The sequence below is a fragment of the Phasianus colchicus genome, chromosome 17, assembly GCF_987193195.1.
Source record: "Phasianus colchicus chromosome 17, bPhaCol1.hap1.1, whole genome shotgun sequence".
Taxonomy (NCBI): Eukaryota; Metazoa; Chordata; class Aves; order Galliformes; family Phasianidae; genus Phasianus; species Phasianus colchicus.
Window position 1 is genome coordinate 9,218,756 of NC_143452.1, and position 25,461 is coordinate 9,244,216.

The 25,461-nt window shown below is 48.2% G+C and overlaps 1 protein-coding gene across 9 annotated transcripts in view; it reads right to left on the reverse strand.

Annotated features, from left to right (window-relative positions):
- The window catches only part of KCNQ2 (potassium voltage-gated channel subfamily Q member 2), a 59,115-nt gene that overhangs the window by 20,455 nt on the left and 13,199 nt on the right, over positions 1–25,461 (reverse strand). For 4 of the 9 annotated variants that reach the window (XM_090151947.1, XM_090151943.1, XM_090151948.1 and 1 more), the window contains exons 2-11: positions 19,054–19,144; positions 18,455–18,581; positions 17,232–17,407; positions 16,460–16,585; positions 14,032–14,142; positions 13,355–13,450; positions 12,449–12,543; positions 9,843–9,872; positions 6,035–6,103; positions 4,105–4,134 (exon numbers count right to left, since the gene is read on the reverse strand). In XM_090151947.1, coding sequence (XP_090008073.1) covers positions 4,105–4,134; positions 6,035–6,103; positions 9,843–9,872; positions 12,449–12,543; positions 13,355–13,450; positions 14,032–14,142; positions 16,460–16,585; positions 17,232–17,407; positions 18,455–18,581; positions 19,054–19,144 — 951 coding nt within the window. The remainder of the gene's footprint in view (positions 1–4,104; positions 4,135–6,034; positions 6,104–9,842; positions 9,873–12,448; positions 12,544–13,354; positions 13,451–14,031; positions 14,143–16,459; positions 16,586–17,231; positions 17,408–18,454; positions 18,582–19,053; positions 19,145–25,461) is intronic. The other 5 variants (XM_090151945.1, XM_090151942.1, XM_031589774.2 and 2 more) reach the window with 3 other exon arrangements.

The window sequence follows — 25,461 nt, forward strand, 5'->3', positions numbered from 1 at the left end:
TCTGCCTGCGGCAGGTTGACCAGGTGGCCCTGCCAAAGCTGATGTCCCAGCTGAGCTCATGGGCAGGCTGAGGGAGGGAAGGGCACAAAGCCCCACTCTCACATCAGCCTTGAGCTCAGCAGTGGGCACAGAAGGGACATGCAGGAATTCCTCCCGCATCCCGCGCGAGCTCAGCCCTCTCCTTGCTGAGGGCTCACAATAGGACCCCACGTCCCCAGGAGCTCACAATGGGTCAGCATGTCCCCATGGAGTGGTGGTGCCACCGGGGGCTGAGCATCGCGGCACGGCTGTGGGGCGCTGAGCATGCAGAGCCTCAGGGTCCCTATGGAAAGATGCGGTTCCTTCTGTGCAAATAATCCGCTCCCTGAAAGGCAACTGATTATTTTCAGATTACTGTCGATCCCAGCATGAGTCTCTGCCACCTGTTTAACAGGTTAAAGTCAGCAACCCTGGGCTGGCAAGAGCAGGGGTCCCCTGAGTCAACCAAAGGCATCCTCTAGTGCGTCCTAAAGCCTGAATCATAGCCCTGAGCAGAGCTATGGAAGTAGTGTGCATCTCAGACAGACACGTACATACACTGAGAAAGAGAGAGATACACACAGATATACATACACATTACAGAGTGGCCCAGTCCAGCGTTCACTCAATATGATGGCCAAGATCTTGCTGAGTTCATTGTGGCTGGGGATAAACCACCACTGAGGACAACCTTTGAAAGAGGTTCCTCTCATTGCCTACAGAACTTAACTCATGCTGGACAAAGTAATCTGACTTTAAGCTTCCCAGCTCCCAGGAATTTTTCTGTTTCTTTTTCTCTAATATTAACGGGTTATTATGATCATCCAGTTCGTTCATCTTGAGTTTCCTGCCCAACAAATCTGGTCATAGATGCTTTCAGATCCAAATCATTTGGAGCACACCTCTTCCACAAAAGCCTCTGCAGCCTTGGCTAACCACCCGTCTTCCTTTTGAACATTACAGTCAGATGAGAAAATCAACACTGAATTTTCAACCCGACCACTCATGGCAGAGGAGCCATCAAATTCCTCCTTGCACGGCACTGGAGAGCTTGGATTTGTGACCCAGACCCTGTGGACTCAGAGATGCCGTTGGTGCAGAGCCCAGTGGAGGAGGCTCTGTCAGCAGTTTCTTTTATTTTTTTAAATGGAAGGAAAATAAAAATGGCAAAGAAGCCCATGGCATGTAGCAAAAGGCCAGAGCCTGTTCTGTTTCTGGCAGCCCAGCTCTGTGCCAAGGGAGCTGAGCTCCTGTCCCCTGCAGCAGGTCAGCATGCGGCTGCCCTGTGCTCATAGACAGATGCAGAAAAGCTCACAGTGGAGAACAAAACAGATGACAGAGAGAGATCATAACCTGTCTCCCTGATGGCTGTCCCACTGTACGCCAAGACCCAACCAAAGGCCACCAGAATGATTCCAGGCGACCCCAAGTCCCCCCCTCACTAACCTGCTCACATCCCCGCATCCCTCCAGCTCAGGCTGCCGCTCTCCCAGTGCCATCTCAACAGAAATCAGCAAAGCCACAGCAGTACTGGGGGCAGAGGGCAGAACTGTGAGACCCCAGGGACAGGCCAGTCCTGCACAGCACGTTCCCACAAGCTGGGCCAGCATCTCCACTCCAATTTCAAATGCTGGAAGATGCAACACAGCAGAAAAGCCATTTCTGTGCTACTTGCCGTAAGGATGTCCTGATATTCTATTGGTTATGGATATAGGAAATCAGCCACTCCTACAAAGAGCTGCAATAGGAAGAAGATCCAGCTGTGCCCAGATGGGAGACTGGACATTTTGTTACTTCGATGGAAATGGAAAGGGGAAAATGCTTCACTTGCCAAAGCAGTAACAGAGCAGTGCTGGGGTCTGCTAGGAGAAGTGACTCAGCCAGGGAGTTCTCAGTCATGATCACCAATGACAAAGCAGAGCTAGAGATACACCATTGGGTGGAATGGCAGAGGAGATGAGATTATTCCTGTAAGGACAGGATGACACACTAAGAATCAATGGGGCTGCTGGAAATCAAAGCAGGTGGGAGATTTGGGATGTTACTGTGAAAGCCCCAGAGACTTTTACTTGAGAAACAGCTGATTTGGGGTCCCCTGAATATAGGGACTTCTGTGCACCATGCCTTCCTGAGGTCTGAGACGTTTTTTGAAGGAAAAGCAGGAGCAGGGAGAAGTGATATTGTCCTAATAAAACTGAGATGGAAAGAACTTTGACTCCGCCCTGGCAGCTGAACTGAGCAATCTGCAAAGTCCTCTACTGTCACACATATGGCAACCACAGACCCTCAGCTTTAGCATGCCTGGGTTCAAGGTTTAGCATCTTCCATGGAAGAGCAGCATTGTTGCACAAAATGGACACTGGAGCAGGAAAACAGCATTTGGAAATGAGCCTGATGAAGGAGCCATATATAGTAAGAAATACTTTCAATAAGGACAATGAAAGGCTGTTTTTACTTCTTTCTGTGGCATAAGGTTAAGAAAGCATCGTAGAAATTGAACTGGAAAAAAACCTGCAACCTCTACGAAGAAAATATGCTATCATTTAACTTACTGTGCTAAGTGGTGAAAATGAGGGCTGCAAGAGGACAGATGCCTGCAGAAGGAAGACCAATACCCAGGACCACATGAAGGACAGTGGTCCTCACAGTCCTCCAGCTATGGAGCTGCTGGGGTTGAGCAGGGATTTCCTGTGACAATGCAGTCCCTGATCCCAAGGGCAGGTGACCAAGATTTCAGCCTTGCTCTGCTCCCAGAGAGCATTTCCCTGCTTGAATCAAGTTGAATGGAGGCTGCCTTTGTTCTCACTACACCAACTGGGACCCTGAGTGGGAAAAGAGAAATTCTGGCTCGTTGAAACACGATCTTGGTGATTTGATTTATTTGGCAGGGAGTGGATGGAGTGCTATGGAGGTTCTGCTTGCAAAGAAAAAGCTCAAATGAAATACAGAAAAGAAAAAAAAAAGAGGAGCGGGGGGAATAAAGGAAGGATGAAATTTCTTTCCTTTAGTTGGCACTGTATCTGCACAGACATCTTTGGTTGGATTTTGTGCTAGGAGAAAATTAGTTTCTGGCCTCTGATAAGCTAAAAGGCACAGCAGAAAGTTTCATCTGCAAAATGCCAGGCTCTTGTCATACTACTAAAACGCATTTTCCAATATTTGCAATATTTAAGCTAAGTTTTGAGATATGGGATGGAAGACCTGAAAGCCAAGCAGATGATCTCCACAGATCATCAGTTTTGCATCTTGCTCCTTAAGAAAAAAATAAATAAATACGGAGATTCAGTCCCAAAATTACTTCTGTAAGAACCAGGGAAGAAAAAAAAAAAAAAAGAGGAAAAAATCCCAGAATTCAGTAGTTTGAGAAGGACGAAAAGTCTCCCCGAAGCATCCCAAACACCAGCCCTGCTGCTTTCCCTGGGACATATGAAGTGATAGAAACTTTCCTTCAGGTCAGATTTTTGGCTGGCCTTGGAAGGTGCTCACCACGTGCAGAGGGCACCCAGCGGAGCACGCTCTGCACGTGAAGGGAAGCAGGGCAGGGACTGGGCATCACTCAGAGAGCGAGGCAGGGCTGGGCTGTTTCTGCCATGCAGCTCAGTGCTGTGCCAGAGAGCCCCTCCATGCCTGGGAGATGCCACCTTGATGACGTGGCAATGGCTCTGTGCTCCAAGTCACCTCCACGTTGGATGGTGATGGCACAGACAAAGCAACACCACCATTGGCACACCTCAAGCCCCTCTTACACCATTCCAGCTGCAACTCCAGCAACGAAAGGGGGAAAAAAAAAAAAGCAGCATCAACCAAAGCCCTGCTGTCACCCCAAATTAAGTCTGCAGCCCTACCGACTGCTGTCCCTCTGCCCTACAGCCTCACTATCCTCATAGCCACCCAGGCAGACTGCAAGGAGAGATGATTTAAGGTCCAGCATTACACGTAGATACATTGGACTGCCACAGCACAGAAAAAGCACGTTAATACCTAGGATGCTTCCCTCGATGGTGCCACGACATGGTACACATACATACACACACACACAGATCTACAGGTAATGCATGGGGATGGCGTGTTGGCAGTGATACAGACCTTGGCGATGGTTCGGGCTGCTGCTCTTTCCTTTAAACAGAAGCAATAGTACATTAGCATGGTGTCAGGTGGCAACAGATGTTGCTGCTTCACTGTTAAAACATAACGAAAAGACAATACCAAACAGTACAACTAAGTGGAAGTTGTGGACAGAAAAGAGGGAAAGGAGTACTTAATTCCTGGAGTTTCTGTCCTGGACAGGAGATCACTGGAGACTCACACAACCTCAGAGAAGACACATACAATGCACAGGGCTGTAAAACTGCTCCCAACCCATCCTCGTGCCTATGCATGACTCAGACACCCCAGGGCCGTGTGATGTGGGTGAGCAAAGGAGGACATCTGTGTGCTCAGAGAGCAGCTCCTTCCTTTGGAAAAGCATCTCCTCGAGTGATTTCTGCACATACGGATGGACTGGAGTGTCTCCTGTGAGCCTGGGGTACCTGCTTCTCCCTCCTGGCCAATGGGAAAAAACTGGGACTGAGGTACAGACTCCTGGCCCCAGGTCCTCCACCTCAGCCATCCTTTCTGTCATTGGCAAAGGCTCTGTGGAGGGAGTGGGGATCACAGTTCTTGCATGCAGTTTCCCACTGAGATCCCAAACCACTTGGCTGCACTGAAAAAACCATGGACCTTGAGGACAAAGTGAGGTGAACACCTGCAAAAGGATAGGGCACAACATCACAAGCCAATCTATGGCCACACTAAAAAAGTCTCCCTTTTACTGACCAACAGCTTGGTAGCATTTCCCTGCAGTACGAGGAAAACTTGTCCTGCATTCAGCTATTCACACCTTCTTTACACCAGGCTGAAAGAATGCAGCTCCAGAAGAGAGTGAGCAGGCAGTGAATGTCAGCAGTGTAAAGGTCTGCATCCCCTGGTTCCTTCCAAGCACCAGCTGGCTGCTGGGGGTGGGGGGCAAATTGGATTGAAGAGACTAAAAAAATGCCTTCATCCCCCTGCTCTGTGCTCAGCCCAGCCCCAGCCTCACACATTCACACTCAATCTGCAGTCTGACCCATCCATGGGTCTCCAGATCCCTGCACTCTGCAGGGTCACAGCCCAGGCAGGTGCTGTCCCACCCACCACTCACCAGCTCAGCATCTCTTCTCTATCCCCAAGGCTCTGCATTGCCCCTGTCACCAAATGGGGTGGCCTACCTTGCTTAAAATACATGAAACGATCCCTCCTGAGTGCAGACTGAAGCTGCAGGATGCCTGGCCTTCTGGGGCAATCGTTGCTATCTCACCAGAGCAAATTTAGCAGGCATGAAGTCGTGATTCTGACTAACTGATAGCCTCACCCAGAGGATAAGCAGAGCTGTGCTGAGCAGGATGGTTTCCAAACAGCAGGATGCTCACAGCAATGCTGCAAGTCTGACCCACCACTGCCACGTGCTGTGCTCCAGCTCAGCAGGATCTTTGATTTTTGTAACCTGTTTATGGAGCTACGGGAATCTGGGACACGGTGCTTCAGTCAGGGGAGAGAGACCAAGGGAATATCCTCTTGCTTTTTCTCACCACTAAATCCTGCCTGCTCTCAGGGAAAGATGGAGGGTAGGGAATGAATTAGCACATCGTGGGCATGAGAAATCTCCAAGGGCAGTGAGGAACAGGAAGGTCAGAGGCAAACTGAGAACACCACCTTGAGCTGACCCTCTAAAGTACCACTTTGCATTTCCAGCCAAGCGCTGTAACATTACTCCAGAGACAAATTAGGCTGAAGAAATGCATGGGCAAGCGTGGAAGAGGGGTGGGAAGGAGATCGCTGAGCAACCCGTGGGGATCAGCTGCCAACACCTCTCACATCTTCAAGGTTGTCGACACGCAAAAGGCAGGAATGGGGGGGAAAAAAAAAACAAAACAAGAAAAAAAAAAATGCAGTGAAGAAGTGTGAGCTTTCCAAGCTCTCCTAACTCTCTGTTGCTAACCTGAATGTTAGTCCCGACTTGCTCTTCAGGTTCCTCAGGAGTTCCAGCTGGTTCAAAGGTGGGATGAGTCTACAGGGAGAGAAAAAAAGAGTATTAACATTTGGGCAGAGCTGACTCCAGAGCCTCCTCTCCTGGAAGCTTTGCCTGCTGTCCCCTCCTTTCACCACAGCTCAGTGCCACTGACCCATAATGACCCATAGCAGGGTGGTAGGAAGAGACTGGGACAGCAAGAGAGAGAGAAATTGTCTGCTTCACCACACTCCTGACCATCAGAGCCTGGCAGCATTTCTGGGCAGCATGGGAGTGTTGCAGCAGGTTTGCTGGGTGTCAGGTGCAGAGATGCTCCTGTGCTGGAGGCAAATGGGGAAACTCAACCCTGCTGCTCTCAGGATGTGTGAGGTGTATGCAGAGAGCAGCCTGTGGGGAAATTGAGGCAGTGATCCAGGAAAGGCAGAGCGCTACTGGGTGGAGATGCCCAGGTTCCCCACTGCCTGCAGATGATTTTGCCCCTAGAAGAGCCGTAGCCCTGTATGATGGCTTTCTGGATCAGGAAGGAACCAGGGCTTTCTTTCTCAGGCTCACCCTATGGCTTGCTGCAAGCTCTGTTCTGGGCCACCAGCACATGCTGCTGGATGGCTACATATCATGGCTGTGCTATAGGGTGCAAAGCAAACTCAGCAGCTGTCTCCAGTGCTTTCGACAAGGATGGGGCTACAGCCCGAAGAGGCACAGCTCCCAGGAGGAGCCTATTCATTCATACTGGGAAAGGAGCCACAGGGGCTTTGATGGAAGCAGAATCTGCTCAAACTGCCCCAACCTACAGCTGAAGACTGGAAGGAAAGGGGAAGGAATAGGGCTGTTGACAGATTTTAAGCCGTTAAGAGACCAATAGGTTCACAGTTTTCCTCTAACTGAAATAAAAAACAACAAGTGGAAAAGCCTTTCCTCCACATGCTCAAATCCCACACTCAAAAACATGGCTGATCAGCAGAAGAGATTCAGCGCTCACAGAGCTGAGGCAATCAAAAAAAGTTCCAACCTTAAAGATGGAGGAAAGAGTAAAAACAGGGCTGAAAAATTTGGCTCTCCTCCGCAGTGCAGCTCTGCACACTTCCACCCAGAGGAGAGCATGTCCTGAGTAGGTGAATTAATGATCCTCCTCATTTCAGGTGTCAGGAGGAGGCTGGTCTTGGTGCATTGGAGCGGTGTGTAAGTGCTGTCACCTCCGTGCAAACCCACCACAACATTTGCAGATTGATGCCAAGACGGGAGAAGGAGGTGCATAAAAATCAAGCACAAAGCGTATTGCTAAATAAAAAATGTATTCAGCACTTAATGCTGAGTGCACAACTATTCTTCTTTAGAATCGTGGAATATCCCAAGTTGGAAGGGACCTATGAGGACCATCGAGTCCAACTCCTCCTCCTTTATGGAGTTCTCTGCTTCAAAGAGCTCCACAGGGCAACAACCCCAACTTCTCAAGCCAGGATCACAAATGCACGGCTCTGATGCAAGTCACAGAGCTGAAGACTTCATGAGCTCATCGAATGGAAGGATTTGAGGTCCCAGTTCACTGAACAGAAAGATTCAGGATCCCCCTTAACTAAATGGAGGGATTCAGGGTCTCAGGAGGACCCTTCCCCCTTGCATTAGCCCACAACCTGAGGTCTGCACTGTGCAGAATGTGACAACCTTGTGGGTCAGCAGAGATGCTTCCATGCAGAGGTGATGACATAAGCAACCACAGAGACTCACTGCTGCTGCAGTAGGTGTGGGCACGGTGCACACGTGGTGAAGAAAAGAATGCTGAGCTGAAAAGATGATTAACAAAAATGGGCACCAACTCAGTCCCATACAGACCCCAAATATGATCCAAACTGACTGCTCAGCCTAACCTGCCCTTACAAAAGCAGCCTGGGAAACTGCTCTGCATTGCATCACTTCACCAGAACGTCCAAGGGAAGCCTGCTGCCTCAGGGCTCTGTCTGCTTTTCTCTCTCTCCTCCAGGTCCTCCGTGTCACTTGGTTAACAAGGGAAGCGTGTTTTGGTGAAGGGGAGCTGGGTGAGGTCTGCACACCCCAGGAGCACACACAGCCCATACCACCACTGGAACACCCAGCTGCAAACCCATCACCTCCCAGGACCACACATAGAAACACCACACTGACTCCACTCCCCAAGCCAAAGGGAAGGTACAATTGTTTTTCCTGATAGCACAGACAACGTTCAAGCATTTGGGGACAGTGGGGACATCATGCCTCCAGCCAGAACCTCACTGAGACCCCACAACATGAGGAGGGAGGGCAGCAGCACACAGCAGAGCACAGGAGCACACACACAACACACACACAGATGGTGATGATTTGTTTGAACAGCTCCAGGATGAGCAATGAGGGAGGGGGTGATGAGGAGATGGATACCATGATGAGGACTAAAACGAGTCTCCATGCTGTGCTGCAGTTCTACAAGGAGCTTATCACACTCACCATGACTCTGTCTCCAGTTTAAGTCATTCTTCTATAACAGGGAATACTTATGAAATATGTTGTGATAAGAGCTGGAGTGGAAGCATTCTTATTTCACTTCCAGCAGTAGAAAAATACCCAGTTCTTAAAGCAGGCTGCTGTCCCACACAGCACTCAATGAGCACTCAATCACACAATTCCAATCACGGATGCAATTTGCTGTAAATTAACCACACAAAGTGGTAAGTGTGATTTAGTAAGGCAGCAAAACTCGCATCCATGAAAACTGGAACCAGGTTTGCAAATCGGGCACTAAATCACATCTGTGTTAATGCACCTAGTGAGGATTTAAACTGCTCTAAGAACAGAGCTTGGCCCACAGTCTCCAAACGTAAGCCATTAATTCCCCATCTTCAAATATTGACTTTAGTGCACCTTCAGGTACCCACCTCATATAAAATATGCCTATCATCTGAAAACCTGCTCTCTTCTGCAGAACCTGAGATAATATTGTTTGCAATAAATCTCACCCCAGCCACATACACGTCTGTTTGATTGGATTGAAAGGTCAGCTCTCAGAAGGAACAACTGGGACTAATAACTGCTTGGCTCCTGGTCAGTTACAGAAGGCAAAATAACCAAAACGTAATTATCCTGCTGAGATGGGACACTCCTTTTCCAAGCATCACACTGAATTACTGAGGGAAATCGTGAGCGATCACTTTGGCTTAGCACACTGCATTTGATATCCCATTCCCCTTTGAAAAACAGGCACAGCCACTGCTGCAATTTTATTCTGCACCACCACTGATGTGTCCCGTGGTGCCACTAACACCATTCACACCAGCAAGGGCAGCAGACTCAGAGATACCCGGGATGCACAGCTCCCACAGCACTGAGATAATACTGATGGATGGGAAAAGAGGGCTGGGGAAAGGGCAACAAACATGAGTGATGGGAGAGGAGAAATGGAAGCATGAGTGGGGAGTTGTATGATTTGGAGGAGGTTGATAAGACCATCAAGAAATTATCGTTAATAAAGCAAGCTTATCAAGCATTCTCCCATTCTCCTTCCTTAAATCATCATTTTGACACAGTTTCCCAACACTTGTACAAACCAATAGCTAAAACACATATGGAGGCACATGGAGTTAGTCAGCAGGCAGCGGGATGGGCGGTCTGGTTTGGGCTTTCACTCATTCTTTTGGAAAAAAAAAAACTGACCTTCAGAGCTTTCTGGGTTTGTTTTTTTTTTTTTAGTTAAAGGCTTTGTATATTACAGTCCCAAACGAAGAACAAGGAGTGACATGACACACGGTTCAGAGTCACATGCATGTCATACCTGGAGGCACCGTACGTTTGCGTTTGCGTGCTTTTCAAGAGTTTTCACCAAAGAAAACCAAAGGGATAAGAGAAAGGAAAAAAAAAAAAAAAAAAATGGAGGGAGGGAGAAAAGAAACAGAACAAAGAAAATTAGCACATGAACCAAGTGCACTCTGGGAGCAGGCGCGCTGGGACCAGGCTGTGGGTGAGCATCAGTGCAGGCTGAGCTCGCTCCCTGCTCCTCACATCACTGCCACCCATGAGACAGGCTGCTGGCACCTCGTTCCCAAAGCAAACGGGCACCACGGGGCAGGGAAAATGCAGGGAGATTCTGAGAGATCTTCAGTGAGGAATCCACAGCCCTCAGTGCTACCAGCCAGGGGCTCCTTGGACCAGGAGGATGGCTCCAAGGAGCTCCACTATCTACTGAAATGTGACATTTTTAGTGCAAATATATGAACATAGCTGAAAACAATATCCTGTTCTCTTGAGTGATAATAGAGTAATCTGGGGGGTTTTGTTGTTGTTTGGTTTTGGTTGTTGGGTTTTTTGTTGTTGTTGTTTTTTAATATTGGTTTCGTTTTTTATATAGGAGCCAAATGTACATTGCGGATTTGCTTTACCACATCTTGAATTTCAAAATCCAAGCTGAGATGCTCTCAGAGCCCACCCTATTTTCCCCAGCAGAGAGAAACCAGCTCTCCTGCAGTGCTCTGAGTGATGCTCTGGGCACAGGCATGCTCCTCCAAGTCATGGCTACCAATTTTCCCCATCAAACAGCCCCTCTTTTCAAAGGTGCCTTGGGAAGAGACACAAGCTCAAGTCATGGGGCTCCTGCTAGGAGGAACAAGCAGCCCAATGTTGAACAGAAAAGGTGCTAAGGCAGCAGTGACTGCAGCTCACCTCTGGCAGAGGGGATGCTGTGTCCCCCTACCCAGTTCCCAACCACAGCCTGCAGCGAAGCTGCACGCAGCAACCAACACCATGGTGCTGGGCTCAGGGTGCAGCTGTTGGTGCACACCAGCTGGTTTGGAGAAGTGGGTAGGAAGGGTAGATGGGCAGAGTGAGAGATGGAAGCGGCAGCCAGAACATACAGTTATCCCCTTTTTAAATTAGGCGACAAGTATTTTGAGTGATTTCAGTTCAACACATCCAAACCAAACTCAAAAAGAAGTTCACCACTTGCTTGGTAAAAAACAAAGAGCTGAAGCCATCAGGGGTCACCTCTCAGGTGATGGTCAGGTTACCTGTGCACAGACAGCAATTGGAGTTTTAGGGTGAAGCTGAGAGAGAAGAGAGCCCCATGCCCAAGGAAGTGCTGGATGCTCTCATCCTCGTGCCAAAGGGTGCCCCTGTATGTCTGGCTGCATGCTAAGTTTGGGATTTTCAAGAGCAGTACAACCACGGCCAAGCCCACTGAAGCCAATGTTGGCATTGTGTGCTTTGCAGAGGGCTTTGGGCCAGGTCCTGCTCCCCTCAGCAGCTGCTCCCAACCAACGCAGAGGTGGGACAGAGAGTTGGATGAGTGGGTTTTAATGCTATTGGGAAACAGTTTGGTTCTGTTTCACTGAGTTGTTGTTTTGTTTCTTTTTCTTAAAGCACGATCTTGATGTCAGTTCATAGATACCTTTAGGGAACAAACAACCAATCAGGCACACACTGGGAATGAATCCAACGACAACTTACTGACCATGACAACGTGAATTCCAACAGGCTTCTAAGATGGATTAACAGGCTGGCTAACACTTCAAACACGGACTAATGCCCGTCCTGGGAAATGCATTCGAATGGCTAAGAGGGACCAGTAACACAGAAAACACAGAGGGATTTTGCATCAGCATGGCACAACCCAGAGCTGGACAACAGCTCTGCACCACAAGGACTGGGAGCACAAGGAGCCCACCCCATCGTGCCCCAAAAAAACCTCACAAAGCTGCAGGAATATCCAACCAACACCATCCAGAGAGAGCTGGGCAGTCTCAAAACACACCAGAGAGAAATACACAGCACTGCCCAGGCAGGAAAAGGGAAGGGGAAGGAGAAAAGGAGAAAAGGGAAGAGGAAAAGGAAATTGGAACCAAGGCCAAATGCACCTGAGGACAGCGCCAGGGCAGCCCAGAGGGACAGAAGAGTGCTGAAAGGCAGAAGGACCATTAGAGCCTGGTGGAGCAGCATGAATTGCTGCACGCAGGGCAAGGCAGCATTTACCTAGGTCCGGGGCAGCTTGGAGTCTTCACACCTGGGCACGGCACTGTCACAACACAACGCAACTACCCCGGGCGTGGAGAAATAAAGGTGAAAAGAAGAGCACGTACATACACACAGAGATGAAAAGAAAAAAAAAAAATAACAGGGAAATTAAAATTGAGGCCAAAAGAAACACAAAATGAAACATAGCAAAAAAAAAAACCAAAAAAAAAACAACAAATAAACCTTGAAAGAAAAGACATATTCTGGCTTTTAAGAGATGTGGAAATCACTTTTTTGTTTTTTTTTTCTTTTTTAAATTTAAACAAATAAAAAGTTTAAATGAATAACAACTTAAATGAACAATAAAACTCTACATCCAGGTAACAAACATGGAAACATTGGCACCACGAGGCAGGCAGCACAAGGAGGAAGTACCTGTACATGGGGACGGTGACGGTGCGCTCGTAGTACTGCCACGTGGAGTGCAGGTCTGTGCGGGACAGGTTGGTGGCATAGAACCTCCATGCAGCCTGGGAGGAGAAAGGGTGGGTTGAAGATACAGGCTGAGCTTCATAAACTTCTACCAACACCAATGCTCTGCTATCTGTGGGTCTGACTTTTTGCCTTCGCCTTGATATGTGACAGATTTGGGGCGCCACCATGATGCCACCGACCCATTTGGCGTGTGACACATTTGGGGTGCGACCATAGTGCCAACGATTTACTTGACATGTGACACATTTGGGGTGCTACCATCATGCCACCAATCCATCTAGCATGTGATACGTTTGGGGTGTGACCATAGTGCCAATGAGCCATTTGACACATGACACATTTGGGGTGCTACCACGATGCCACTGATCTAAAGATGCTGCAGGTACCAGGCACTCGCTGTCAGGAGCACTACTGCTGTGCATTGGGGAGCCACAAAATTTGGAGAGAAGGGAACAGAGGAGTGTAAAACCACTCTTCAAGCTATCCGCCAAGGCCAGCCTTCTGTGCAGACATCTGTTAGCATGAAGAAAACGCTCCCAATTGTAACTTGGTATCAGTATCAATATTCTCTTCGAAAAAAATATATAATTGGTGAAACAGACTGTCCTAGTGTATTTGTCTCACTGTGCTGGGCTCAGTTTCGTTCCTTTTCTCCCCCAAACTGCCTTTCACATATGCTGCATCCCTATGGCTGCCTTCCTGGCATTTGTTCCCAGAGAAGCCCAGCCACCAGCTGCTGTCTCACACTTCAAACATGCAGCTCTGTTTTTCTCCTCCCCTGCTCCTGGAAGTCCATTTAGACCTCAACATCAGGAGGATGCAGCCCTGAGGCTCCCAGATCCTAACCTGAATCAGGCCTGCTGCTGGGTTGCGTCTCTTCTCAAAGTGCTTTTGCCGATGCTGCTCCTGAACCTTCAGAGCAAAACCCGAACCTAAAATGCCCTGGGGAAAAGAATGAAATTGTGCAGTTAGCGGGTGTTAGACAAGCTTTAAGAGGCTGCAGCCAGCTTTCCTTCCAAAGCTTTGTTCTATCTCATTTTTGCTTCAAATGCATCAGGAAAGGAGCAAGGAGCCCTCAACCAAGGCAGTCCCAGATGTGGGCTTTGCTGGTGCTTGCTGCTTTGGTAAAAGCAGCTGATAAAATACAAAACATCCACATCACACAAGCATGCAGCAAATCATTCCTATGGGGGAAAAAATCAGACCCGTACAACAGTGCAATAGGGAGCAGGGTGATGTACTGAAATGGCACAGCCACCCCTAGGAACAGCAACAGGAATATGATTTCACTCCAATAAACATTTTCCATCTCATTTGTGAATAACTACACCCACATTTGCCATCCTGTTTGCTCATATGCACCATGGCTGTCCACACAGGGTGGATTTTTTTATTTTTTTTTTTTTATTCAGAAGCAGCCACGCAGTTGAAGCCAGGAGTTCTTCAGGCACAAGAAGCCACAGGTTGGCCCTAAGGTAATTACTCAGCTCCCCCACTGCCCACCCAGCCCAGCCCACACTCACGGCAGGGAGAGCAAAGAAGGAAACACCAATGAGTGTGAAGGTTGCAGCCAGCAGTCGCCCATTCCAGGTTTGTGGGTACTTGTCCCCATAGCCGATGGTGGTCAGGGTGATCTGCAAGAGAACCCCAACCCTCAGTCACATAGCTTTCTACTGGAAATCACATGGCTTGAGTTGGAAGAGACCTTAAAGTCCACCCAGCTCCAACCACTACCTTGAACAGGAACACCTCCCATAGACCAGGCTGTACAGGGTCCATTCATGGCTGTGGGCACCTCCAGGGATGGGGCACCCAAAGCTCTCTGGGCAGCAGTGCCAGAGCCACACCACACTCTGTGTAAAGAATCTTCTTCTGCCATTTGATCCAAACCTCCTCTATTCTAGTTTAAAACCATCCCCCCACACCTTGTCCTAACAGTATCTCCCCATGTAAAAACTGCTCTCCATCATTTTTTAATAAGTCCTGAAATAAAATAATAAAACAATAAGTACTAAAATAAAATACTAAAATAATAATAAAATAAAGTAAAGCAATGTCACCAAAATTCCCTTAGCAGATGGTGGGGAGCAGACAAGCTTGGGGGCCATCCTGCTTTCAGCACATCTCAAAAGAAACCAGGGTTATTTGCACACATCAGGAGCTGATGCTGTTTACTGCCCATTTTCCCAGCAGTGCTTATTAGCCAGTCTCCCCTCCTTCTTAAAAACTGCACATTAGCCTGACAGGCTGCTTTGTACAAGCTAATTTAGAGGTATTTTTCCCCTCCTCAGTGTTAATGTAATGCACCAAGAGAGGCTGGCAAGCTGTTCCGTGTGTTTTGGGGAAGGAGCTGAGAGATCCGCTGGAAACAAATAACCACTGAGCTTCAAACTGCAGCAAAAGGTGATTTTTCCTGCTTCTGTCCATGAACCTCACAAATGGAGAACGCTGGGCACTGCATCGAGAATTGAGGAAAAGTTTGGAGAGCCTGGGACACACAGGACAGGGAGGACTGGCACGATGGGGACATCCTCATGGAGCCTTCTGCCCAAAGGACACAAGGTCCCTGACCCACAGCCCCAAGGACAGAGCTGTCTCCAGGGGTGATGGAGCCCTGATATAACTGACATGCTGTTGGAAACCTAACGCCTTCAGCCTGGAGCAAAACTGTTTTAATCAAATGGAAGCCCAATCCCAAAGCACCGTTTAATAGCACCCACTAAAAGCCCTATCAATTAGCTGCCATTTTGACAAAGCATTTAGTAAAATGCGTCTACATGGCTATTCTGTGCTGAAGCAACATTCGCTCCTTAATCACTGCAAGGTTGGGTTATAATTTCTTTACAATTCATGGAGACAACTGCAAGGATTTGGAGCCACTGGGATGAAATCAGGATACAAGCTCCTAAAACCGACAGCTGATTTGTTCTGCTCATTTCTTAGCATGTCTGTACTGGATGTGTGAGCCAGTCAACGACAAGATCTGCTCGTTTTAATGAGGCTGAAATGTCACTGTCAGATGGACAGGAGCAACACCACGTGGTGCAACAACACATCCTGAAATGGGGAATGAGGTGGGAAGCTCTGCATGTGGCTCTCCAGCCTGGGAAGGGATGGCTCTGCCCATGGCTTTCCTCATGCTGAGCTCTGATCTGGGCCGTCAGCTTTCCCCCATTGTTTATTTCCTAGTTATGTCAAATGGGGCTTTGTTTTTATTTTCTGTCATAACCAAGGGGCTTGAAAAGCAATTCACTGCCTTAGCAGCGTTTCATTCCCTTTATTGAAGAAGAGGAGCTGCTTGATCAGCCGATTCCTCCCCAAGCCTGTTATTGGGATTTGATCAGACCTGGGATTTTCATTACATGCTTTGTAATCAAGGCCAAACCAGCGCTGCAGTGCCAGAGCAGAAGAACAATAATGCAAGGAGATTAGAATGTCATTAATTCTCCCTTTGTTAATCAAGTAATCCAATAATTCCCACGCACACACGGAGCAAACTGAAAGTATTGCTCTTTCCTCTTTTGTCAGCAAAGATTTGCAGAGGGAGTGCTTTCAGCACTGAAGTTTTCCTGGTACTTAGAATGCATTAATTATATGAAATATAGTCCGGTGCTTTTAACAGCTCGAGTATGATGATAAATGATGGAAAGGTGGCAATACTTGTCACAGTGATGACCACGGGGCTGTTATTAGGTATGCCACAATGGAGCCAAGTCCCACTGCTGAGCTCCCTCTTGCTGTGCTGCCCCAGATAGCTCAACAAATGCAATCCCATAGCATCTCCTACAAGCCTTATTTAAGAAATCCAGCTAAATGGAATAGCCTGAAGCCATTTAATAAAAATGTTAACTAAGCAGTCTGTAAGCTGATTCCTCAATAAGTGATAGAAGATGGGGGGTTAATGGACATTTTATTTTAATAACCAGCAGCTGCTCTACAAAAATTACTTACCAGACCCCACCAGAGTGCATCTGCGTATGTATCAAAGTGCTCATTTTCTCCTTTCTCGGCCAAGTATACCAGGAAAGAGGCCAGGATGAGGCAGAGGAAGCCAATATACCAGGCAGTAATCAGCTCCTGCAAGATCATTAAGGGACAGAATAGAATAATTGCAATCCTGGTGTGCATCTCCGAAAGCTGAGCCGCTTGCTTGCGGTTGGCCTCAGAGCTGAACTTGCTCTGCATTTGTGCATGTTTAGGCTTTGGGTTTCGGCTGGAGATCAGAAGTGCTGATTTTCAATGCAGTGCAGAGAGGGGACATCTGAGATGGGCCCACGTGTTAGTGATGCCCTGCAGCACTCACAGGATGACCCTCACCCTGCAGAGCACATCACCTTAAACACCTCAGCAAGTGGAAAGGGAGCAGTCATAGCTCCAGTATTTAAAGATGTGGAACAGAAATGAAAACATAATTACTTCTCCAGCCCACACATAAGCTAAAACTGAAACACGAGCCCCCAAATCCGCTGGCTAATTGCAAACTCTATGAAACAAGCTCAGTGTGCAGGTGGTCACTGTGTTCAAGGTATTCCCTGCAAACATCCCAACATCCCTCCCATTTCTGTTCTGCTGGCTGGAGGGCTCCACGGCACCTTGCATTCTACATGTCACCACCCAGCGAGTGCCCCCTCCATCCTCCCAAGCCTGGGAGATGTTTTCGGTGGCGAACCAAACCTAGGCAATGAAAAGAGTGGCTCCACATCCTCTCTTGGGGCTCACTCACCTTGCTGTGCGCGTAAACCACGGAGCCCAACAGCTTCCAGGTGCCACCCCGCCGGTCCATGCGGATCATGCGCAGGATCTGCAGGAAGCGCAAGCTCCTGAGCGCCGAGGTGGCAAAGACGTTGCCCTGGGAGCCCGCTGCCAGCACGGCAATGGACGCGATCAGCACCATGATGTCTGCATGAACAAAGGGCATTGAAAGCTGGAGACGTGCTGCCGGAGCACCACCAAAGGGGTTGGCACTCCCACCGCCACTGGCAGCAGAAGGATGCGTGTGGAAGTGGTATCGTAATACCTGGTGCCAACGGGATACAGCAGAAGACTTAACTGGACAAAAGGAGCAACTACAAACCCGATAGGAATATTTTAGTTTTCTTCTCCACACTCATCGTTCCCAAGAAAATGTGTTTGATATCACCTGACTGCATTCTGATCCAAGGCTAAGTCCTTGCCAGGCCCTTTTTTAGCTGCTGTGACACCGTGCTGCCCAGAGGCGCGAGCTCCCCTGTCTAAACACCAGAGGTTCACCATAACAACTCCAGGGTGCTTGAGGAAAGAGCAAGAGTCTAAGAAAAGAAGTCATATGCTATAAATCCCAAACCCGAGGATCACAGAAGCACAGGTTGGCTTGGGTTGAAAGAGAACTCAAGGACCATCTAGTTCCAGCCCCCTGCCATGGACAGGGTTGCCAAATCAGGCACTAGGTCAGGTTGCCCAGGGCTTCATCCGATCTGGCCTTGAGCACCTTCAGGGATGGGGCAGGAATCCTGAAACCCTCCCTCTTTCTTGTTTTTCTATGCAATTTTTATGAATGATTTTCTGTGCAATAAGCTAAAATCCCATGCGTGACCCTTGCTAGTTTCTGGACACCTGAAATCAGGCTCCATGGGGCACAGCATGGCTCACCTGCCACTCCTGACCCCAAACAAAGCACCCACTGCGCTCGGATGGCCCTCTGCACAACAGGAGCACCGAGTGCTTTACAAGCAGGAATTAAGTCTCACAATCCCCTTGTGATGCAGCTCCTCAGCACCCAGGAAGGCAAAATGAGGCACGGAGTGAGCAAATTGATGGAGAGGTTGGGCAGGGACCTCAGCTCCTCCCTTCCCTTCTCTAGGTGAGTAACAATCCCCAAACTGCAAGCAAGAAATTGCAGCACTGTGCAAGCAGGCTCTTCAATAGCCATCTTAGGTTGGGAAACCCCATGCAGGAGGCAGGTCTTACCGATGACACAGAAAGGCTTGCGGGCAAATTTCAACCTTCCTCTCCAGCCCCGGTACCGACAGCAGCAGCCGGCTGCCCAGATCCGCACAAAATACTCCACCCCAAACACCACGATGGTGACAATTTCCTGGGGGAGACAACATGCCATCAGCCTAGAAGGAAACATGGTGAGCATGCTCCAGAATGAGAGATCAAGTCCAACAGCCTAAACCCTGCTCTCCTACGCAATGCAGAGTTGCGCCACGGGTCCATACGGTGGAAAGCCCTATTCTGAGTGATGCTCAGACCTTTGCTGCTGGGTTTTCCCTTTCCTGGGCAGGGGATGAGAAAGAACAAAGCAAAAACAACGGAAAAAGTTCAGGAAGAAGGTTTAGAATATTACGTCAGAGGAAATATTGTGCTCAGATTACTCCTGAGTGCCCTGATACAGATTTCTCCTTTCCTTATTGTGGGTCACAACAGACACTGACTCACAAGTGATGGTTCATGTTCTTGCCTGAGTTAAATACCCCCAAACTGAGGGGTAGGTGCTTTTCTTGTGTATTTTTAACTTTATTTTGATGTGATATTGCTCACTTCATTTGCAAATCCCAACTCACCAGAATATAAAGGGCCCCTTCAGAGCTGTTCTGATACTCATCGATGGTTGAGAAGACAGACAGCACCAGGCAGGAGAAAACAAGTAGAAAACTACAGGATACAAAAAAATAAAAACAAAAAAAATACAGAGGGACAGAACATCAGTCTTCAGAGCAAGAACTTTTCACACTCGGTCACACGTTCTGACATTTACACACAGGAGCATTCACCACGCTGCTGCTCTAACACTGTCCCTTTACAAGGATACCTCTAACTGGTGATGAGGAGATAAGAAGTGACAGCAACGAGGCCACCAGACCCATGCAATCACACTTGGGATCACTCTGCCGATCAGTCGCAGGGCTCACATTTAACACTGGAGGAGAACCAGCCAGCAAAAGGGAACCTGGATCCCCGATTCTATGAACAGGAAGGGTTGGGTGCAGAAGAACCCACTGGACCGGTCCCAGTTTGGCCAGTGCCAAGACACCTCCATTCCCAGCATGTGGCTGCGACAGCCTCTGAGATCACTTCCATGTTATGTCAGCTCCAACAAACATGGAAACACTCCTTTGCTACATCCTCACTGCCAGAGAAGCTTGGTAACTCTTCAGATTCCATTCCACCAGCTGCTTTCCCAGCATCCCTCGTCCACAGATTACCAAGATTGGGATTTAACAGAGATGGGATTTGGGTTTTGCGTGGTGCTGTGTGAAGCCAAGAGGTGAACACAATGATCCCTATGGGTCCCTTCCAACTTGGGATATTCTACAGTTCTATGATAAAACGCACGCAGAGGCTGTCCCCACCAAGCGTCCCCTCCACATGAGCACTGGGTGCACTAATGCCAATCCAAAGGCACTGATGGGTGGCAGCAGCTCCACTCTCTTCTGATGTTTGATGCCAGCTCTGCAACCGTGGAGGTGTCCTGGCACCTGCTTGTGGCCGGAGAAACCCCCACCAACCTGCCATGCCTGCTGCTTACTCAAACAAAAGAAGGGAAATTAATTTGCTGCAGATCAATTTACTGAAACAATGAAGTAGGCCAGCACGGGGAGGAACTAAAAGCTGCATTCTTTCAAAGCATTAAATAATTCATCTGTCTGGCTTTGTCTCACATTCCTACAAACTGACTTTCAAATATTTATAAGGCACAGTCGGGCTGTAAGGTACAGCTGCTTGGTGCTGTGTAAAGAGAGGCACTGCAGGGCTGTGCCTGCGGCTTCTCAAGGGCCATTAACATCACAGTGCTCAGGTATAGAGGGGGGATTGGCAGTATTTATTCTGACCACAGGCAGTGCTGAGTCTGCTGGAGGGAAGGGACCTTCAGAGCCACTCCACAAGGCCAGCAGCGAGTCCCATTCAGCACAGAACAGCTCAGGACAATCCCCTCATTTCTCCCTTTCTGGTACTCGGGGACCTGGAACAATCCCAAAAAGCAAGGAGTTGCCCCCTGTAATCCCACTCACCATCACTCTCACCTGACGTGGTTTTTGCAGGCTGTGCAGTGAGAGGGAGCTGCAAATGGGTCAGGCAGCCCCGCTCCTGGGGTGGCCCAGATTTTGGTGCACACTCCCACGCCAGAGTGAGAAACAAATGAATAATCGATGAAAGAAGAAAGAGAAGAGGGGGAAAAAATAGATCATGGGAAAGGATGGGGGAAAAAGAAAATCCTACATGTTCTGATTGAAGAAATAGGGCGTGGGTTGTGTTTCTGGGACTGAATATCACAATAAAATGCTCAGACAGGTGCTGAAAGCCAAGTGCTGGCATCAGAGCAGACATGCACACCTTGTTTACTAAGGTGGATGCTTCAGATGGATCCGGAATGAAGCCACGCTGAAACAATGAGTCCTGCTGGGGATGAATGCCAGGAGAAAGAGGAGTCCTGCATGTTACCTCTGTCATTAGAAATGTATTGATAGGGCAAAAAAAAAAAAAAAAAAAAGAAAGGAAGGAAAAGACATTGCTCTATCATTTCAACATGAGCTGAAAGCATTACCCAATAGATAAGGCTCTTTGTACAGATGTGGTCCAACATGCCTTCTGGTGAACATCTTCCTCGTGCCCTTTGCAAGCTGTGGCTGTGCAGGGTGAGCCAGAGCTGCTCCATGGGCAAAACCCCATAGGGCAGCAGCTCCCATCCCTCTGCTCTGTTGCCCCACAGGGATGCTCAGCCAGCAGTTGAGGAATGGTCCTGCCACCGTAGGATGTGGGCACTTCACTAGCATACCAAAATAGTTCCATGGTGATGCACGGCTGCTCTGCTCAAATCCAAGGTTCCCAAACCTCCAGGAGGCTGAAAAGTAGACTCTGAGAATGAAACATTTTTTCCACTGGATTCATGCAGTTCAGCGCAGCTGCTGAAAGGCTCTGAAGGCTCTGCTGCTTCCCTGTTTCCATGGGATGGAAGGTGAAAGCTGAGCCATATCTGTGCCAAGGTGGAGAGCACCCTCTGAGCTCCCATGGAGGGCAGGCAGTGGGAAATTGACTCTGCTTTCATTACATCTAATCCACCCGGACAGTGCAGGACAGGGCTCCAGCTCATAATGGACAGCAAGGGAAAGGGAAACAGGCCAATAAACGGCACAGAGGTTGGGATGAATCTAATTTTTAAAGCTACATATCTAATCAAAGCAAATTATGTCTGCAGCCTGACTCTGGGTAATGTTAATGTGCAATAAGGAACGTTAATTATGTCCCATCTAATGATTTTTACATTAAAGATGCCAATTCTGCTTACAGCTGGGCAGAAGACAATATCCTCCCCCCAGGCAGACAGGAGCTGGGCCCCACGCAGCAGAGCTGGCAACAACCTCCCCAAACTGGGCCAGGATGCAAATGACAGCGAGTGCTGCTGCACCTCCATCCCTTCCACGGGTGACAGCAGGGACAGAGCTGGCAGCAGCCTGCGAGCTGCTGGGGACAGACACTTCTTGAGTTGCTCCCACCTCTGTGCTCAGCCAAGACTCAGCTGTGCAAATCTGATGGCTGCAAACAGCTGAAAAACCCAAAGTCCTCCAAAGTTTGCCTTCCTGTCCAAAGGTTCATAGAATGGCTTGGGTTGGAAGGGATCTCGAGGATTATGAAGCTCCAACCCCCCCACTTCAGGCACGGACTCCAACCTCTGTATCTAATAGCAGACCAGGCTGCCCAGGACCCCATCCAACCTGGCCTCTAACACCTCCAGGGGCATCCACAGCCCCTCTGGGCAGCTGTTCCAGCACCTCACCACTCTCTCAGTTAAGACAAGTTATGTCAACATAAAACACCCATGGCAAGCTTCTTATTCTGGATTATCAATCTTGGCACGAAACCTCCATATCCAGATTTCATCTCCACTGCATTTCATATTAGCAGTAGAAGAAGAAATGAGTGAGCTCCCGCTCCGTTAAACAAATAAGGAAGCAAATAATGAAATAAAACGACTTGAAACGTGAAAGGCATATTTTTTCCCCCTCTGTCTCCTTTTGGTAAAAGTAAATAACAGAATCCTTATAAACCTTTTCAGATTATTAATCTCATTTGCCTTCTAAAAGACACTCCCTTGGAACCTGCACACCCATTTACATGGAGCTCCAATGGGAACAGCAGCAGTGGGATGCCAGGATGTGTCAGGGATGGATGTAATGCAAGGAGGTGGCACGAGGCAATGGGCTCATTCCATGCTTTACTGCCTTCCCATGGAAGTGGGGAAGGAATTAATGATTTGCTTAATTAGAACAAAGCTGAAAAGGAGGGAGCATTTTACTCCAGGCATTTGAGAGCCACACAATAGAAAATAACTCAAAACACTTGCAAATGACTTTGGGGACATAAATAAGGCATTGATAATTGTGCTAAAATAAAACCAAAATGCTTATGGTCAATCCAGCTGTAATCCCAGCAATATCCATTTGCAGTGGTCTCTGTAAGATGTTGGCTTTCAAGTTTCTGAGACTCCGGTGTAAATCAGAGGCCTCGAAATGCAGCAATGACAATAAACCAGGGTGAAAAAAACAACAAACGAGGATAAACAGACTGTAAAAAGCCTTTCAGCACTCAGAACAGGAGTACTTACAGCTAAATTTGAATCTCCACTGAATCAGAAGCAGAACTCTGACCACGCTGTCCAAGGGCTTATGATGATGCACGTTATCCCTGCCCTACCAAGAGCTTCCATCATTGTTTTTCACATAAGGAATCCCACGGCCCAGCTACACATTTACAAGGCTCAACACAAATCTCAATACCCCACTCCAAGTTTCCACATCTCTTACCCTCAGCCAAAACCATCACCCAAGGTGACTTCTATCGCTAGCAAAGCTGTGTGACAGCAATATGGCAAAATAAGAGATGGGTGTTTTCCAGTAGATTGAGGTTTTTTTTACGATCTTCTCCAATATGCCTGCACAGCTACAGCCTGGGGAAATGAGGGCAAATAAGGTTTCCTTTGCAATGGAGATCATTTTCTGTTTTTATAGGCAGATGAAGAACACTGCAAATGTTCTTGTTTGTAATGCAAAGAGCAGGAACGGCCTCATCTGCCTCAACCCCCCAAATCCTTGACTTATGCACAGCAGGAATTTGAGCAGAAAGGGATTTTGCACAGCAACAAGGTTGTATGTATGGATGTATTACAACCAAGATTGACCATAGAATCATACCATCATTAAGGCAGGAAAAGACCACTAAGATCACAGAGTCCAACCATCAACCCATCACACCATGTCCACTAACCACATCTCCACAGTTCTTGTGCACTGAAGAGTTTGAACACATAAGAGCTTTCCCAGATGGAATCCTTAAAGAACAAATGCCAGCTGGAAAAGACCAGCAATAGAGACCAGGAACTGAACGTTTACAGCAGGAGAAAGGGTTACATTCCAGCAATCAGCAGCCTGTTTTATAGACTTGCCTGCCCCTAATTACTTAACTTACTCAAGGCGTCTAAAACTCATCATAAAGCCGCGTTGCTAATAACGAACGCACACCAAGATCGAGCTAAAACGTTCTTTTCTGTCCTCCTCCAGCATGAATCACTGGGAGATGTTTGTCTGTACGTCCTCCCCACGCCGTGCTGCAGCCTCAGAGAGGTCAGAGGCCTGGAGGAGAACCCAAAGCATTCATCCATCAGTGCCCCTGCCCACGGGCTCTGCGCTGCAGGGCTGAGATCTGCTGCAAAAACCAGGTGGGGAGAAATACAGCTCACAGGACAGACCCTAAAGGCCATGGTGCAATTATGGTCCGTTCAGAGGTAAATTAAGAGGATAAGATTTCGGACACTGGAGTAATTCTTAAAATGCTTGTGCAGGCATTTACTCAGGGCACGTTCATTGATCTTAACGCGAGGGAAAGTTGCTGTCTCATGCAATAGCAGTATTATTCAGATTGAAATCTGAGCACTGCCTGTGCTTCATCCCACAGGGTATTCCCCGAAAAGAATCTCTGCTTCCTCTCCACCTCTGAGAAATTATTAGTAGTAAGTACAGGCACACAAGCCTTCCAAATTTAACCTTTATCGGTATACAAAGATCAAGTTCTCTCTCCATCTTAAGAGCAAAGCCCTGCTTTTCAGCAATACCTCCAAGGAAAAAAGAAAAAAAAAGAAATAAATTTAAAAACCTAAGGGCTATGCTGCATGATCTGAGCACGAAGGCATTAAAAAAATCCTCTTGCTGACTTGGGCAAGTCACTTGACCTGACTTAACTGTGCTCTCAAATTGGGTTAAAAGCAAGATGTCCCTGCAAAATGTAATGCTGCATCTCATCTAAACATTCCTCGAGGGAATGGGATATACAGAAATAGGCTCTGGTCTAATTGCAGATAGGAAGATTGTCTTCAAAATGTGCAGGGCTGGTTCCTGCTGCAGACAGGAATAGTAGCCAGCTTTCCAAAGGTCTGTCCCAGAATCAGCTATTCAGCTCGAGCCTGAGGTTCCCTGCACACCAAGGACAAGCCACACTTCTCTGAGCATCCTTAGCTTTGTTTCCCTGTTTCTGCCTTTGCACTGCTTTCATGGCCACAAGAATTAAAGCACCTCAATGCTGAGCATCCTCACAGCCCCACAGGGAGCTGCAGGCACAGCTGCAGGACCAGCTCCACAGCAACATCCCTGTGCAGCCTTTACCATCTCACTTTCACCATGCCCCAAACCCATGGTTTATGCTTTCCCAGAGATGGGACCACAGAGCTGTGCTCTTGGGCTCCCTTTCCAACGTGATCACCAACAACGAAGGACAGGCTAAGATTTCAATGCCTGCTGAGGGCAGGTGGCCCAGGTCTGGCCCCCATTTTGTACACTGATAACGAAGACAAGAGAGCAGGGTCTTGGAGCAAGAGACTCATGGGTAGAGCCAAAGCAGGAAACATGTGCGTTACCAGAGCACTGCTAATTTCACTTGCTCATCAGTTTTAATTAACAGACTTGCACAGTATGTGCAATATG